A 12,734-nucleotide genomic window follows, 5' to 3' on the forward strand; every position below is an offset into this window, starting at 1 on the left:
GATATTTTAAAGTATTGCGATATTTCACCGCATCATATCAATTAAATTAAATATCGCAATACTTCATTTGACGATATTTGTATCGATTAAAACTGCAGCCAAGGAGATATTTAATTATTTATTTAAAAGCAAACATGTACCGGTATTTTAGCAGTTTTTGTTTTCCAATTAAACCCTCGATCGATAGTTGCCAGCACAGCACACCGAGTTTCTTTGAGCAGCTCTACGCTCACCAAAACAAGAACAAGAGCTACTTGTGTTAGAACTTGTGTAGTGAACTCATGATCCGGTTTTTGTTGTTAGCAAAATAAGATCAATTCAACTTAGGTCCAAATAAAATGCAGATTTTAGTTCTTTGTGGCTCATGTAAAAATGAGTGTTGAAAAAATAATGATTAAATCACCAAAAGAAATGATTTTGCTTGGTTAAAAGCAACTTTTATATGAGATACAGCTGCAGTGCTTAATGTTATGGTCATTAAATAAAACGTATTTTCCAATTTTATTTATGTGAAAGGCGTATTCATATCCAGATAACGTTTTTTATAAGTCACAATTAAAAAAAAAGGAAAGTGAAATATTGACTGATACTTTCTTGGAAAATATCGGGATACATATCGTATCATGACACATGTAACGGGATATGTATTGTATCGCCAGACCCTTAAAAATACACACTCATATTTATACGCACATACATATATATATATATGTCTATGTATTAATGCTATTTTCAGAGACTAAAATGTTTTAAACTTGTTCTATTTGCAGATGACACGCCTTTTTTTATTGAATCTAGTAAAGACTAAATTTGTTGTTTTTGCTAATTGAAAACAGGAGGAAGTAAAACTTAAAAAGTATCATATTCTAAATTCCTTTGGGTTGTTTTGGGTGAAAATTTGGAAGTAAAGTGGCTAAAACTATGTTTTTTAAATCTCCTATGACTATGTGTAAGTTGTGTATTGAATACATTATTGTTCATGAAAGGAACAAATAAACAGTAAAAAGCACAAATACATTCCTCCGTGTTAACAAAACTAGAACAAATGTCACATTAAGGGGGAGGAAACTGCCATTTAACGTCTGGAACATTTCTGCAAAGATGATCAAAAACAGCCACAGATGTACTGGCATGTGACGCAAGCTGTCGTGCCTCTCGCCCGCATGCTTCATCTGTCTGCACATCACATTATATCATACAAAACAAGCCCAAAATCGCAGAAAAATGTAGCAGAAAAGTAAAATTACACATATTAGTTGTCATCGCTTGTCTTCTTCGCGTTTACACACCAGGTAAAAAATTCCAGGAATGCAACAAAAAACATATAATGATGGAAACATTTCATGTTTTTCTTTTTACTGTGCTACAGGTAAAAACTAGTCTTACTGCGGGAGTATTCGTCGTCACTGTACCCACATTTATTAATATTTTTAGGAAATATAAACATGGAAACGACAGTACAGAACATGACAGTCGAGGTGTTTATTTGCATAAATGGACAGTGTAAAGAATATACTGTAAAGCACCAATAAATTCAAAGCTTGCTTAAAAAATAAATAAACACACAAAACGCGTGGAGGAAAAAGAAAAAAGGCAAAATAACAGTTTTCTGGGAGAAAACTTTCGTTTCTGACACTACACCTGCTCTTTTCTTTGAAACCAGCTGTGCTGCTGCTTTCAAAGAAAACACCAAGTCAGGAGAGAAAACACGAGAAGAGGAAAACGCTGTTTGAGCCGTCGGGAGGTGGCTTCAAGTGATTAATAGCGAGGCGTGACTTGGCTGTACGCAGTATTTATTCAGGAGAATGCTCTGCTGATAAAAGTATAGGACAGGCTGTGAGACAAAACAGTCCTGGAGCTTTATTTTTCGTCAAAGACGCAGAGGAGGACAGAGAAAACCTCGCTGGAGTTCTCTTATATGGCTCCTTTTCCTCTCAAACACACTCAGATCTAAACAGAAGGTGCAGCCATTCAAAAGAGGAGCATCAAATATACTAAACTGACAATCCCAGTAGTATTTATTTCAATTATTTGTAAATGTAATAAAATATCAGACAAACGTAGAAAAACCCCAATGCATTTGGGCTCAAGCTGCTGTTTTACTTTTGGTTATAAGTAGCTACATCGACAAATATACATAAACAATCAAATATGGTGTGTATTTATACATTTAGTAGATACATTAGCAATGGTGGAGGTAGATAGAAAGTTTCAGAGGTAAAAAGACAGACTGCGCTGCGCTTCGGGGGGAGAAATGTAAATAACGTGGCTGTAAAATATAAAAATGAATGCAGAAAGGTCTGTGCTAAGCCCTTGGCAGACAGCACACAGGTTTGAGGAGTAAAAGTGGCAGGATGCAGCTGATATCCTTGAGTGAACCACCCAATATTGTGGATTGGAGGGTCTGGATCAGGCTTGGCCGGAGCAGGCCCGAGGAGAAGGGTGTCTTTGGATCCGGATGTCCCGCTCAGATGAAGAGGACAGAGTAAGGAGGACACCGGCAGTGACTGGAGGACGATTCCCGCACCCAAGAGCCTTGACAACCTGGAGCTGAAGCTGCTGTCCAGAACGTCCTGGAATAAAGCAGATCAATAAAGCATTTTTTTAGGTTTTGTTTCCTAATTTTAAGGACAAACCCTTTGATTTACAGAAAACAACAAGATTGTCACCTCTTTAAAAAATATATATATATATTATTTTTTCTGCTTTCAAAGCAGAAATGTGAACAAAAGCATTTAATGAATTGTTTACAATTTAATTTATGTAATAATAGAATGTTTTTGTCTTATTAAAAATGAGAGAACTTTTTTAAACGCAACATCTTGATCCTGAATTTCTTAAGTTGAAAAAAATATGCTCCTCTTTGTCTGTACTGATTTTATATAATTATGGCAAAACTTGAATCTTATGCTTGTATTTGTCTATCCTGGAAAAAACAATAAGAATACAAACAGAAAAAAAGAAAAAAAATTTAACAAAAAAAATGTTTCCACTCAAGCGATAAAATCTAAGCAAAAACTAAAAAAAAAAAAAAAACTTTTTTGCATATTTAAAGTGTTAAAAATTCAATGTTCATTCCAATAAGCCCTTTTATAGATCAACAAAAAACTGTGTTCAGATGTCTTTATGACGTATGATAAATATTTAGTTGGTATGGTTTCTTTTCAGTACAGAATTTCTGACTCTACTATCCTGCAGTAAATCAAAAAGATAAAATAATAATAAATAAATAAAATCCTAGATTTCACTGAAACTTGCATAAAAATTTCATTTAAAGTTTTTTTTCACTTAACTAAAAAAAATAGTTCTGGTATTCATATGTTTTAGTCTCTCACCTAATGTTTTGCAGGCCGTCACCTTCACAGCGGTCAGACTTGGACATGGCATCGCTCTGACACTCGGCGCAGATCCGCCTTTCTCTCACCAGCTGAGCGCTCCACTGCTTCAGCTTACAGGCTGAAGCCGCCTGTTTCACGCGCAGATAGACGCAGTAACTGCAGGAAAAGAGCAGCAAAAGGAGGAAATATAGAAATGATCTCACCCACATTTGATGATTGTATAAAAGTTTGGGCTCTTAAACCAGCTGATCTGAGAGCCATGTGAGATCGCATGGGCATGGATCGGCAGTCAAGAGGTCAGAATCTGACTGCTGGATGAAAAAAACTGCTGGATGAAAAAAATAACACTGCAGATCCTCAGAACAAAAATAATTTCCTCAAATTACTAGTATGTGGCCACAAATTAGTATTTTGGAGGAGCAAATTAGCATATTTTTTTTGTGCACAAAGTGGTATTGAGAGCACACCAATTAGTATTTTGTGGGCACAAATTACCATTCAGTGTACACAAATTAGTCTTTCGTAGGCACAACTTAGTATTTGATCCACACAATTTAATATTTTTTGCCACAAATGAACATTTTGTGTACACAAATAAGACTTTTGATCCACATAAATGAATATTTTGTGAGCACAAACTAGTATTTGCAGCGCTCCAAACTGAATTTTGTGGGCACAAATTAAGATTAGGAGGACAAAAATTTGTATTTTGTCAGCACAAATAAGCTTATTGTCCACAAAAAATAGTTTTTTGTGTTAAAGTAGCATTATTATACTACTTTGTGCATACAAAATACTCATTTGTGTGCACAAAACACTATATTTTGGCAACAAAATACCAAATTGTGGCTACAAAAGGCTAATTTGTGTGCACAAAATTCGAATTTGTGGTCACAAAATATTAATTTGAGGGAACAATTTAGTTATAAGAACAGATTATGCTAAAAACACAAATTTGTGCCCACAAAACACAAATATCTACCCACAAAATGTAAATTTTGTGCACAAAAGACTTACATTTTTGCCACAAAAGGCTTGTTTGTGCACACAAAATATTAATTATTGGTCAGAAATGATCAATTTGAGGGAAACATTTAGTAGTAGGAACAGGTGATGCTAAAATACTCATTGGTCTCTACAAAATACTGATATATGTGCACAAAAAATATATTCTTAACACTAAATTGTGGCTACAAAATGATAATTTGTGGCCACAAATTATTAATTTGAAGGGAAATTTTAAAGATAGGAACAAATGATACTAAAATACTAATTTGTGCCCACATAATACTAATGTTTGTGCACAAAGCACTAAAGTTTAGCCACAAAATACTACATTTGGGCTACAAAATGCAAATTTGCCTGCACAAAATATGAATTTGTGGCCAAAAATGATCAATTTGAAAATGCAAATTTGTGCTCACAAAATGTCTATTTTAGCACACAAAATACTAAATTCTGGCCACAAATTGTTAGTTTGAAGGAATTATTTTAATTTACAGTTTGTTTTTAATGTCTTGTCCAGTGCTCTGTGTTCCGACAGATACTTTTTCAGCTGCAAAGCTGGCCTGTGCAGAAGACCATGACGACCCAGTCCTTTAATGGCTGGCACAGCCTAATGCTCTGCTTAAGTTTCTCTTTAGAGTTTAAAAAGTTACTTTTAAGCTTTTAACTGAACTGAACTCCACAGGAACAAAAGACAAACAACAAATCCAAATTCTTTCTCCATCTCCTCTTTCTCTCTGTTCTGCAGACTTGGCTTGATGCCATCTGACGGTTTTAACAAACTGACTGATGATGAGATTTGTGTCTTTTGAAGATCCATTCATGGTCACCTGCACTAGCCTCATGTCAACACAGCTCTGAGTCCAGACTGGAAACAATTAAAGCTCAGCTTTTCTATTAGTTGTGTTCTTTGGAAGCCACTTTGAACTCCTCTCCAATATTTATTTTGTCTCTGACTCAGACAACTATTACCAACAAGCAACTCCAGTCTGATGATTTTCTAACCAAACTGTGGTAGTTCTTTCTAGCTTAATAGAAACTAAAGACTTAATTTAATGAAATGTTTAAATAAAAACTCAAAGCTCCTTTCTTCTATTCTTCAATTGTTCTGAGAAAATGTACTGATGGAATATTTGAAATACATTTTTATTTCACAAAAACTACTGATGACTATTTTATATTGCTTGACAGAATTGTGCTTAGATTTGAACAGAAAATACATCACTATTTTGTATATTTATGTATTTCTATTCTGAGAAATGTTCAAATAATTATTGTTAGTCCACTTCTTTTCTGAGATCATGTGTTTAAACTGGCACTCAGTTGATGTGCTCATAATTCTGCCGTTTTTATCCAAACAAAAGTATCTGATGTCAGTTTCACTCCGTTTAAAGAGGATGGGGGCCTTCAGGACATCAGCCAGGATTTTATTCCCTTCACTTTCCAGTTCTGACAAACATCAACATTCAGCTCAAATCATGGATAATATGAGTGCAGAGAGTTTCCCTATAATTGGATCATAGTTGGCTTGTTAGTAAAGGTCAGCTCATGATCCAGAGATGCAGCGCTCGAGTTCGTGTTACATTGACGGAGTCATTTCAAGGCTGAGTTCTCCCTGACAACGTCGGCCTTGGTCTCCATTTGCTAATCTTCACACAAAGCTCGCCTCACGGTGACCTTTCAGCCGCTCGAACAAATACTGATGTTAAATCAGCATTAAATGTTACATCTCCATTTGTACATTCATGCCAAACTGTTCTGAAAGATTAAAAAAATGAACCAATTTTAAAAAAAAAAAGTGTAATTATAAGTATTAGATCACTTTACTCCCCAAAGTCTTTGGAAAATAAATTTTTATACTTAATGAGTTTATATTAGAGTTGTAGGAAAATTAATTCTGTGAATTTGTTTTGACAATACTGGTACTGATTTATACAACTGAGTATTAGGGCCAGTTTACGAACAAAAAGATATTAAATTATGGAACAAATCTCATCAATTTAAGAGAAAACTGTTAAATTACGAGAATAAAGTCATACATTTATTACTTAAAAAAAATATGGCTAAATTTATGACTTTTTTCGTGTTTTAAAGTCGTACATTTTTTTACTTCATATCTCGTGAATTTATAAGAAAAAAACTTGTAAATATAAGAGAAAAAAAAATAATAAATTTAGGAGATATGACGTCATAAAGATATAACTTTAAAACACATACATTTACGAGAAAAAAGTCTTAAATTTAGTCTGACTTTTTAAGTCATAAATATGCGACTTTATTCTCAGAATTTTACAGTTATGACTTTTCTCGTAAATTTATGAGATTTAAAATCGTAAAAAATATATTTTTTTGTTTGTACACTTTTTTTTGGTGGCTCCGTCATAGATTTCTTATACTGCCAAAACATTTTTTCAACAAATTTACACTTTTTTCCCAAATTATATCGTATCAATATTTTATATTATACAATATGTTATAATACACTACAGACCAAACGGACCACAGATCATATTTATGTTCGTTTTTCTTACACTGATGTCCCCATGGGTTCTTATGAGTAACATTCAGCATTTTTTTGTTTTCCACTTAAACCCCCAACCACTAGTTGGCAGCATACCACACCAAGCCTCTATCAGCAGCTCTGCACCAAAACAGCAATAACATCTTGCGAGGTTCATGTTGTGGAAGATGTTCGTTCATTATCCTCATAATTTTAAATGACACCCTACATACAACAGGGAGATTTCCATGTTGGAGATTGTTCCTCGTTTCTTTTCTTGTATCATTCAGTAGCCATTTGCAATCTCAATATTTGTATTTAAGTAGTGTTAGAAATAAATGTTATTTTATTAATCATACTTATTGCTTTCCATGATAATATTTGTATTTTTTGTATTTTGTTGTGGAAACAAGAAGTGAGTTTTGAAATAATTCACCAAAAAGAAAAGTACTTGGAATTTGCTTGGATAAAACCAACTTGTATAGAGATCCAGTTGCAGTATTTGAAATGGTTCTCTTAACATGTTCTTGTGGTATTTTTCTCATGGAGGACATATGTAAAAGAAAATTGAGCTCAAAATGGGATTTGAGTATTCCATCACCTATTTCATCATCTTCCTGTTTGCTGATGAAGAAAGGAATAACAGTTAATCTTTCTTTCATCAACAAACAGCATCATTCTGTTTGCTGATGGGGGAAGGATTACGGAAGGATTACCTGGCCTTCTCCTCCTTGATCATCATATGTGGTCGTCTCCAAGGGTCCTTGAAGTTCCTCTTGAAAGAATCAGGCAGGATCTTTGCCACCTCTGGTTTGAACATAGAATGAGGTGAAAACTACAGGAGAAACTTGATTTTCTTTTTATCAGCAGCTCTACCCTTTTAGTTTTACTGACTGAATGAAATAGACTTTTCCAGATGATTGGCACAGTTGACAACAGATGCATGACTGTTTTTTGTCACATTCCACTTAGAAAATTGTGTGTAATCTGGTGTTTTACAAGCTAGAAGTCTTTGCTAACTGTTAACAGTGTAACTGAGGGTGTTGAAAGAGCACAACTGCAGATGTGCTGCTTCTTAAGAACCCCTCAAGACTATGGACAAACTAAATTCATATTAAACGGAGTTCAAAATCCGAGCACACACCTGCAGACATGCATGCTCAGGTGCACAGAGGAGGTCAGACGTTTACCTTTGGCAGCGCTGCACACAGCAGCATTTCCATAGCAACCTCTTCTCTGTCTGAGGTCAGGACATGGCGCGCCTCCGTTCCTGGGGGGGACAGAGACTTGTCGACTCCTCTCTGTGCTGCCAACTCCACACTTGGACGTGCATGAGGACCACGGACCCCAGGAACCCACCACACAGTCAATGGCTACTGGGAGAAGCAGGAGGACAAATATAAGCTAAAACTTGTTTTCTGTTGTAATTGACAGTAAGTCGAGATACAGTATTTCACTAAATGTAAAAAAAAACTGCATTACTGTATTTTTTAAGCTTATTTTTTCCATAAACAATAAAGGTGAAATACTTCTCTGTGGGTCAGAAATCTGAATTATAGTTCCAATTTTTTATTCTTTTAATTTTTACTAAAATTTAAGAGTTTGTAACTTTTCTCTTTTGCAGTTATATCTAAAAGTGTTTCATATACTTTGATTTTTGTAATCAATTATTGAAATAAAAGTTTTTTTCAGGGCATTGTTTGTGGTGTCCTGCAGGGTTCAATTTCAGGTCCTAAATTATTTATTCTCCTCATTAATGATATCTGTCATAGTTATCTAAAGTAGAACAAGATTGTAAAGATTATCTGGTGAAACTTCCCACTTTCTTAAACAGATATGCTCCGCTGATTAATTAGATATTTTCCAGTATATTTTGCTTTTGTAAGGGCAGATTCCTCTATAAAAATACTCTTACGTTAAGTGTTCAAAACACTTGATTGATGGATTTTGTGTAGCTCACTTTCAAGTGTTATGGGAGTGGACTTCCAAAAAGTTCACTTCTGATTTGAGAGCGGTTGCCATAGAAACACAGACTCAGACCAATCACTGCTTACTGACAATATCTGGCTCCAACATGGCGGCGCAGATATTGCGAAAAAAACAGCAACTGAACTGACTTAATTTCATTGGAGCCGGGAGTTAGTTATTTTCAATTGGTGATGTCACACTCACTTGGTCCAGTTTTCAGATACAGTCAATGTAAAAATCTGCTGGTTTTACCCAAATCTTCTCTTCTGAATTAAATGTTTTTAGTTCTTCACATTCTGAATTGTAGCATTGAGTTCCTGTTTTTCCCCTTTTCTTATCGTGAAGATCAAATTACTAATCATCACAGCTGCTTCGTGCCTCTGATTAGCCCCTTTTTTTTCTGGTTACTTTTCCATTTCAATGATTAGATTTTTATCTTTGATTTTTGATTTCCTGCACTTGGGTCAATCTTTCCTCCCAAATCATTGTTTTTGACTACTGAAATGAGAAGCTTCTGCTAAAATGCTGCAAAGGGGTTTTGTCAAAGCTGGAGCTTGGCTAATAACTTTGGCTTTATGCCTCTTTTATATATTTCTAACCCTGTGCAGTGTATTTTTAGTATTTTTTTTACAATTTACAGATACATAGGAAGATTATAGGAGGTATGACGCCTGTTTTAGAGAACAAAACGGTTTGCAGCACAAGTCATAATGACAAATTCCACATAAAACAAATCATTAAAATCCTTACAGTCTCACAAAACATTAACTGCACACAACACTTTAATAAATCATTGTTTTAAAAGCGTCAGCATTGGGTAATTTATGACAAAGGACAATCAAGGCAGAAGCTTGAAAGCAGAGTTTTCTTCTTTGGCCATTCTTTCCACTTCTGTAGGAACTAAAGTTGTCTAAAAGGCTTCAGGACCAGGTCGAATGATTCCCAACTGTTTCATTGTGGCTTTTCTTTGAGCCTCGGAGGCATTTCCAAACCAGGAAATACAGCCAAATGACTTACTCCTATTTCTTCACAAAAAAAAAAAATGTTGCAGGAAATTGGACTTTTGTAAATCCCTTTTGTGTATTTCTCCATGTTCAATCAATCAAGCTTTGTTTATCAAAAAGCATGTTTTAGGTGTTCGAAGCGCTTTACAATTAAAAACAGACAGTAAAACACACAAAAAACTAAAATCAACCTTCCCCTTTGCCCCCACCCCCTCCACATATACCCAGTTACCCCCCACACAATGCATACAGGCACACACACACACACACATATAAAAACTATTAAGTATGAAAGAGACATAAGGCTTGGCTCTGCTGTGAGAAAATCTGTTATACCAGGAGCAGTTCAGCCACAGAACATCGCCACAGTGAAGTAAATTAAAGAAAAAAATATTTTTCTTATGATAAATAACTAGATACGATTATCTAAAAGCTTTTTTAAAAATGTGGGTTTTGAGGCTCTTCTTAAAAACTTTTATGGTCACTCCAGCAGGATGTCCCACAGACAAAGATCTTTGTAGCAGAAGGAAGCCTCACCATAAGTTTTGGTCCTCACCTTAGGGACAACTAAAAGGTCAGTGCCAGATGACCTCAGGGTCCACGAGGGCCCATAATTTAAAAGATTCAGATGAGAAGCCCCAAGATCCTGAAAACTTTAAAAAACTGCAAAAAGATTCTTAAAATCAGTCCTGAAATGCACAGGGAGCGAGTGATTTCTCTCATGCCAGTGAGTTATATACCACAAGAACATGTTAAAAACACAATTTTTTATTAAAGTGGGTCTTTAAGTCAATAAGTTTATGGTTGTTTTGCTTTTCAAAACCCTAAAAATGTAATATTTTTCACATCAGATGCTATAAATTCAACATATACTAAGTCTGTTTCACAATTTTTTGGGATATCTTCCTTCAAAGTGTACCACATGGGGATGTGGACTCAGGTAGGCAGACTTCTCTGAAGAAACCTGTCATTACAACCCCTGTCAGATCAGCTAAGAACCAGACACAGGAAGTCTGCAGGCCAGGTCATATGTGTGTGGGGTCCATTTACACAGAGGCTAACCCTGCATCCTGTCCCCCCCCTCAGACATGCACACCCATGAACTCAGCATGCCACATAAATAGCAACAACAACAACAACCCTCAGACTCCTTGTTTAGTAGGCTGATTTAGCCAATTACATCAAGCTAAGAGGAAGTTGCATTACTTAGATTGTTCCAGTGATCAAAGCCAAGTAATCAGGCCCTGTCCAGCTCAGATATTTAATACGGGAAGACTTTTAACAGCCTTGTTTGGGGGAGGAAATGCACATGCCATAAACATATCAAGATGGAGCCACATGTGCTGAAAAATACGAAGAGAAATCACCAAAATGTAACTTCAGAGTTTTCTATTTGATGAGTTGAGTCGGTGCAGACGTGACGAAAAGCTCAACTCAGTGAGAGCAGGTGCACTTAGGTTGAAGCCCATAATTGGAGAGAAGTCCTGTAACATAACAGGATGTATGTTATCTAATCCGCCTCATTCTATCATAGTATTCAACAATCAGCACAAAGCTGTGACTGAATGATGGTGTGTGCGAACAGGAGCGGGAGGGCTTTTAAGGAGCCGCCTGTTCGGTTCATTCCCATGGTCCTGCCGGGGCTTCAGGGGGGCGGGGGGTGGCTGTCTCAGTGACACAGCCCATCCACAAAGCCACTGTGGAATCTCTGGATTCCTGCACATTAGTGCTGCCCACCTGACACATGCCTTTCCCAGATCGCCACACAAGCTCACACACTGGTGAAAAACCATCATTATTATCCAAAATGAAGCTACCATTAGCAGGGTTCAGAGAAACGATGGGGTCAGACACCAGCATCCTCATCGCCTCCTCCAACCAAATTGGTTTCTCCCAATTGAGTCTGCAGAGGGTGTCCGGTGAAATCGGGGTCGGGTAGTTCCCGCACTCAAGGGGCAACAGGGCTATTATTCGCTTGACCGACACATGCGGAAGCAGAACTAAGGACCTGTCTGCAAGTCTCTGCCTACTCGCCCCCAGAGTTCAGAGGGGAAATGACTAAACTGTGGTGGTCCCCCGCTCTGCTTCTGTTACCACCGAAGGGGATCTCCCACCGCACACACCATCGCCCTGCTGACAGTCTGACCCACACTGCCATCATTCTGTCCTCATGGCATTGTTGGAGAGAAAGTTCACAGTTTGAGAACCAGAGACCACCTCTGACCTCTGACCCCAAAACAAGAAAAACAAATGTTGCATAGGAGCATCTGCAGATTCACCTAAAACCTGACCTCCACTATAGACGAAATAAGTTAAAAACGTTTCATTTACAGCCAATATTACAAGTGCAAATTCATATTTTTTACAGCACAAAGGAAAAACTTTAAAACTGTAAAAGTAGAAAAATTAAAGAAAAAAAACACATTTTTAGAAAGATTTACCCTTGACCACCGCGGATAAAAAAAAAATGTAAGTACTCCATGAATACAAACCTAAGTCAGGATTTTTATTCTATTTATGGAGAAATCTATGTATAAAAGAAATAGTTTACATGAGTTAATAGCATAGCATATTTTAGAATTTCACAACTTTTTCTCTTCTGCTCTCATGGCTCCATTATTGAGTTTCAGGACAAAACCCCAATTTGCTTTATCTTCCTTTAACACTTTATTCCCCCATCTGTCTCCTTGTTCTAGACCTTTTCATACTCTCCTTTCAGTCTGCATCCACCCCCACTTCTTCTCTAAAGAGATGCATATGTCAGACAAGGCTGGAGGTCCACAACACCCAAACACTAACTCGGTTCCTCAAAGGAATCTGCTACTACAACGGAGAAAGGAGAATCTGGAAGAGTAATGTTTACAGATACCCTGAAAAGAGGAGACACTAATGTTTACGGTTGAGTTACAAATCTTTTTG

General features: G+C 36.4%; 1 protein-coding gene across 2 annotated transcripts in view; it reads right to left on the minus strand.

Annotated features, from left to right (window-relative positions):
• Positions 1-1,394: 1,394 nt before the first annotated feature.
• si:dkey-178e17.3 (somatomedin-B and thrombospondin type-1 domain-containing protein) overlaps positions 1,395-12,734 on the minus strand; it is a 21,697-nt gene continuing 10,357 nt past the window's right edge. The window contains exons 2-5 of one of the 2 annotated variants that reach the window (XM_024274737.2): positions 8,034-8,216; positions 7,560-7,650; positions 3,336-3,494; positions 1,395-2,573 (exon numbers count right to left, since the gene is read on the minus strand). In XM_024274737.2, the coding sequence (XP_024130505.1) occupies positions 2,468-2,573; positions 3,336-3,494; positions 7,560-7,650; positions 8,034-8,216 (539 nt within the window). In that variant the 3' untranslated portion in view covers positions 1,395-2,467. Of the gene's footprint in view, positions 2,574-3,335; positions 3,495-7,559; positions 7,651-8,033; positions 8,220-12,734 lie in introns of both variants that reach the window. The other variant, XM_024274736.2, reaches the window with a different exon arrangement.

The sequence above is a fragment of the Oryzias melastigma genome, linkage group LG9 (assembly GCF_002922805.2).
Source record: "Oryzias melastigma strain HK-1 linkage group LG9, ASM292280v2, whole genome shotgun sequence".
In the NCBI taxonomy this organism is placed as follows: Eukaryota; Metazoa; Chordata; class Actinopteri; order Beloniformes; family Adrianichthyidae; genus Oryzias; species Oryzias melastigma.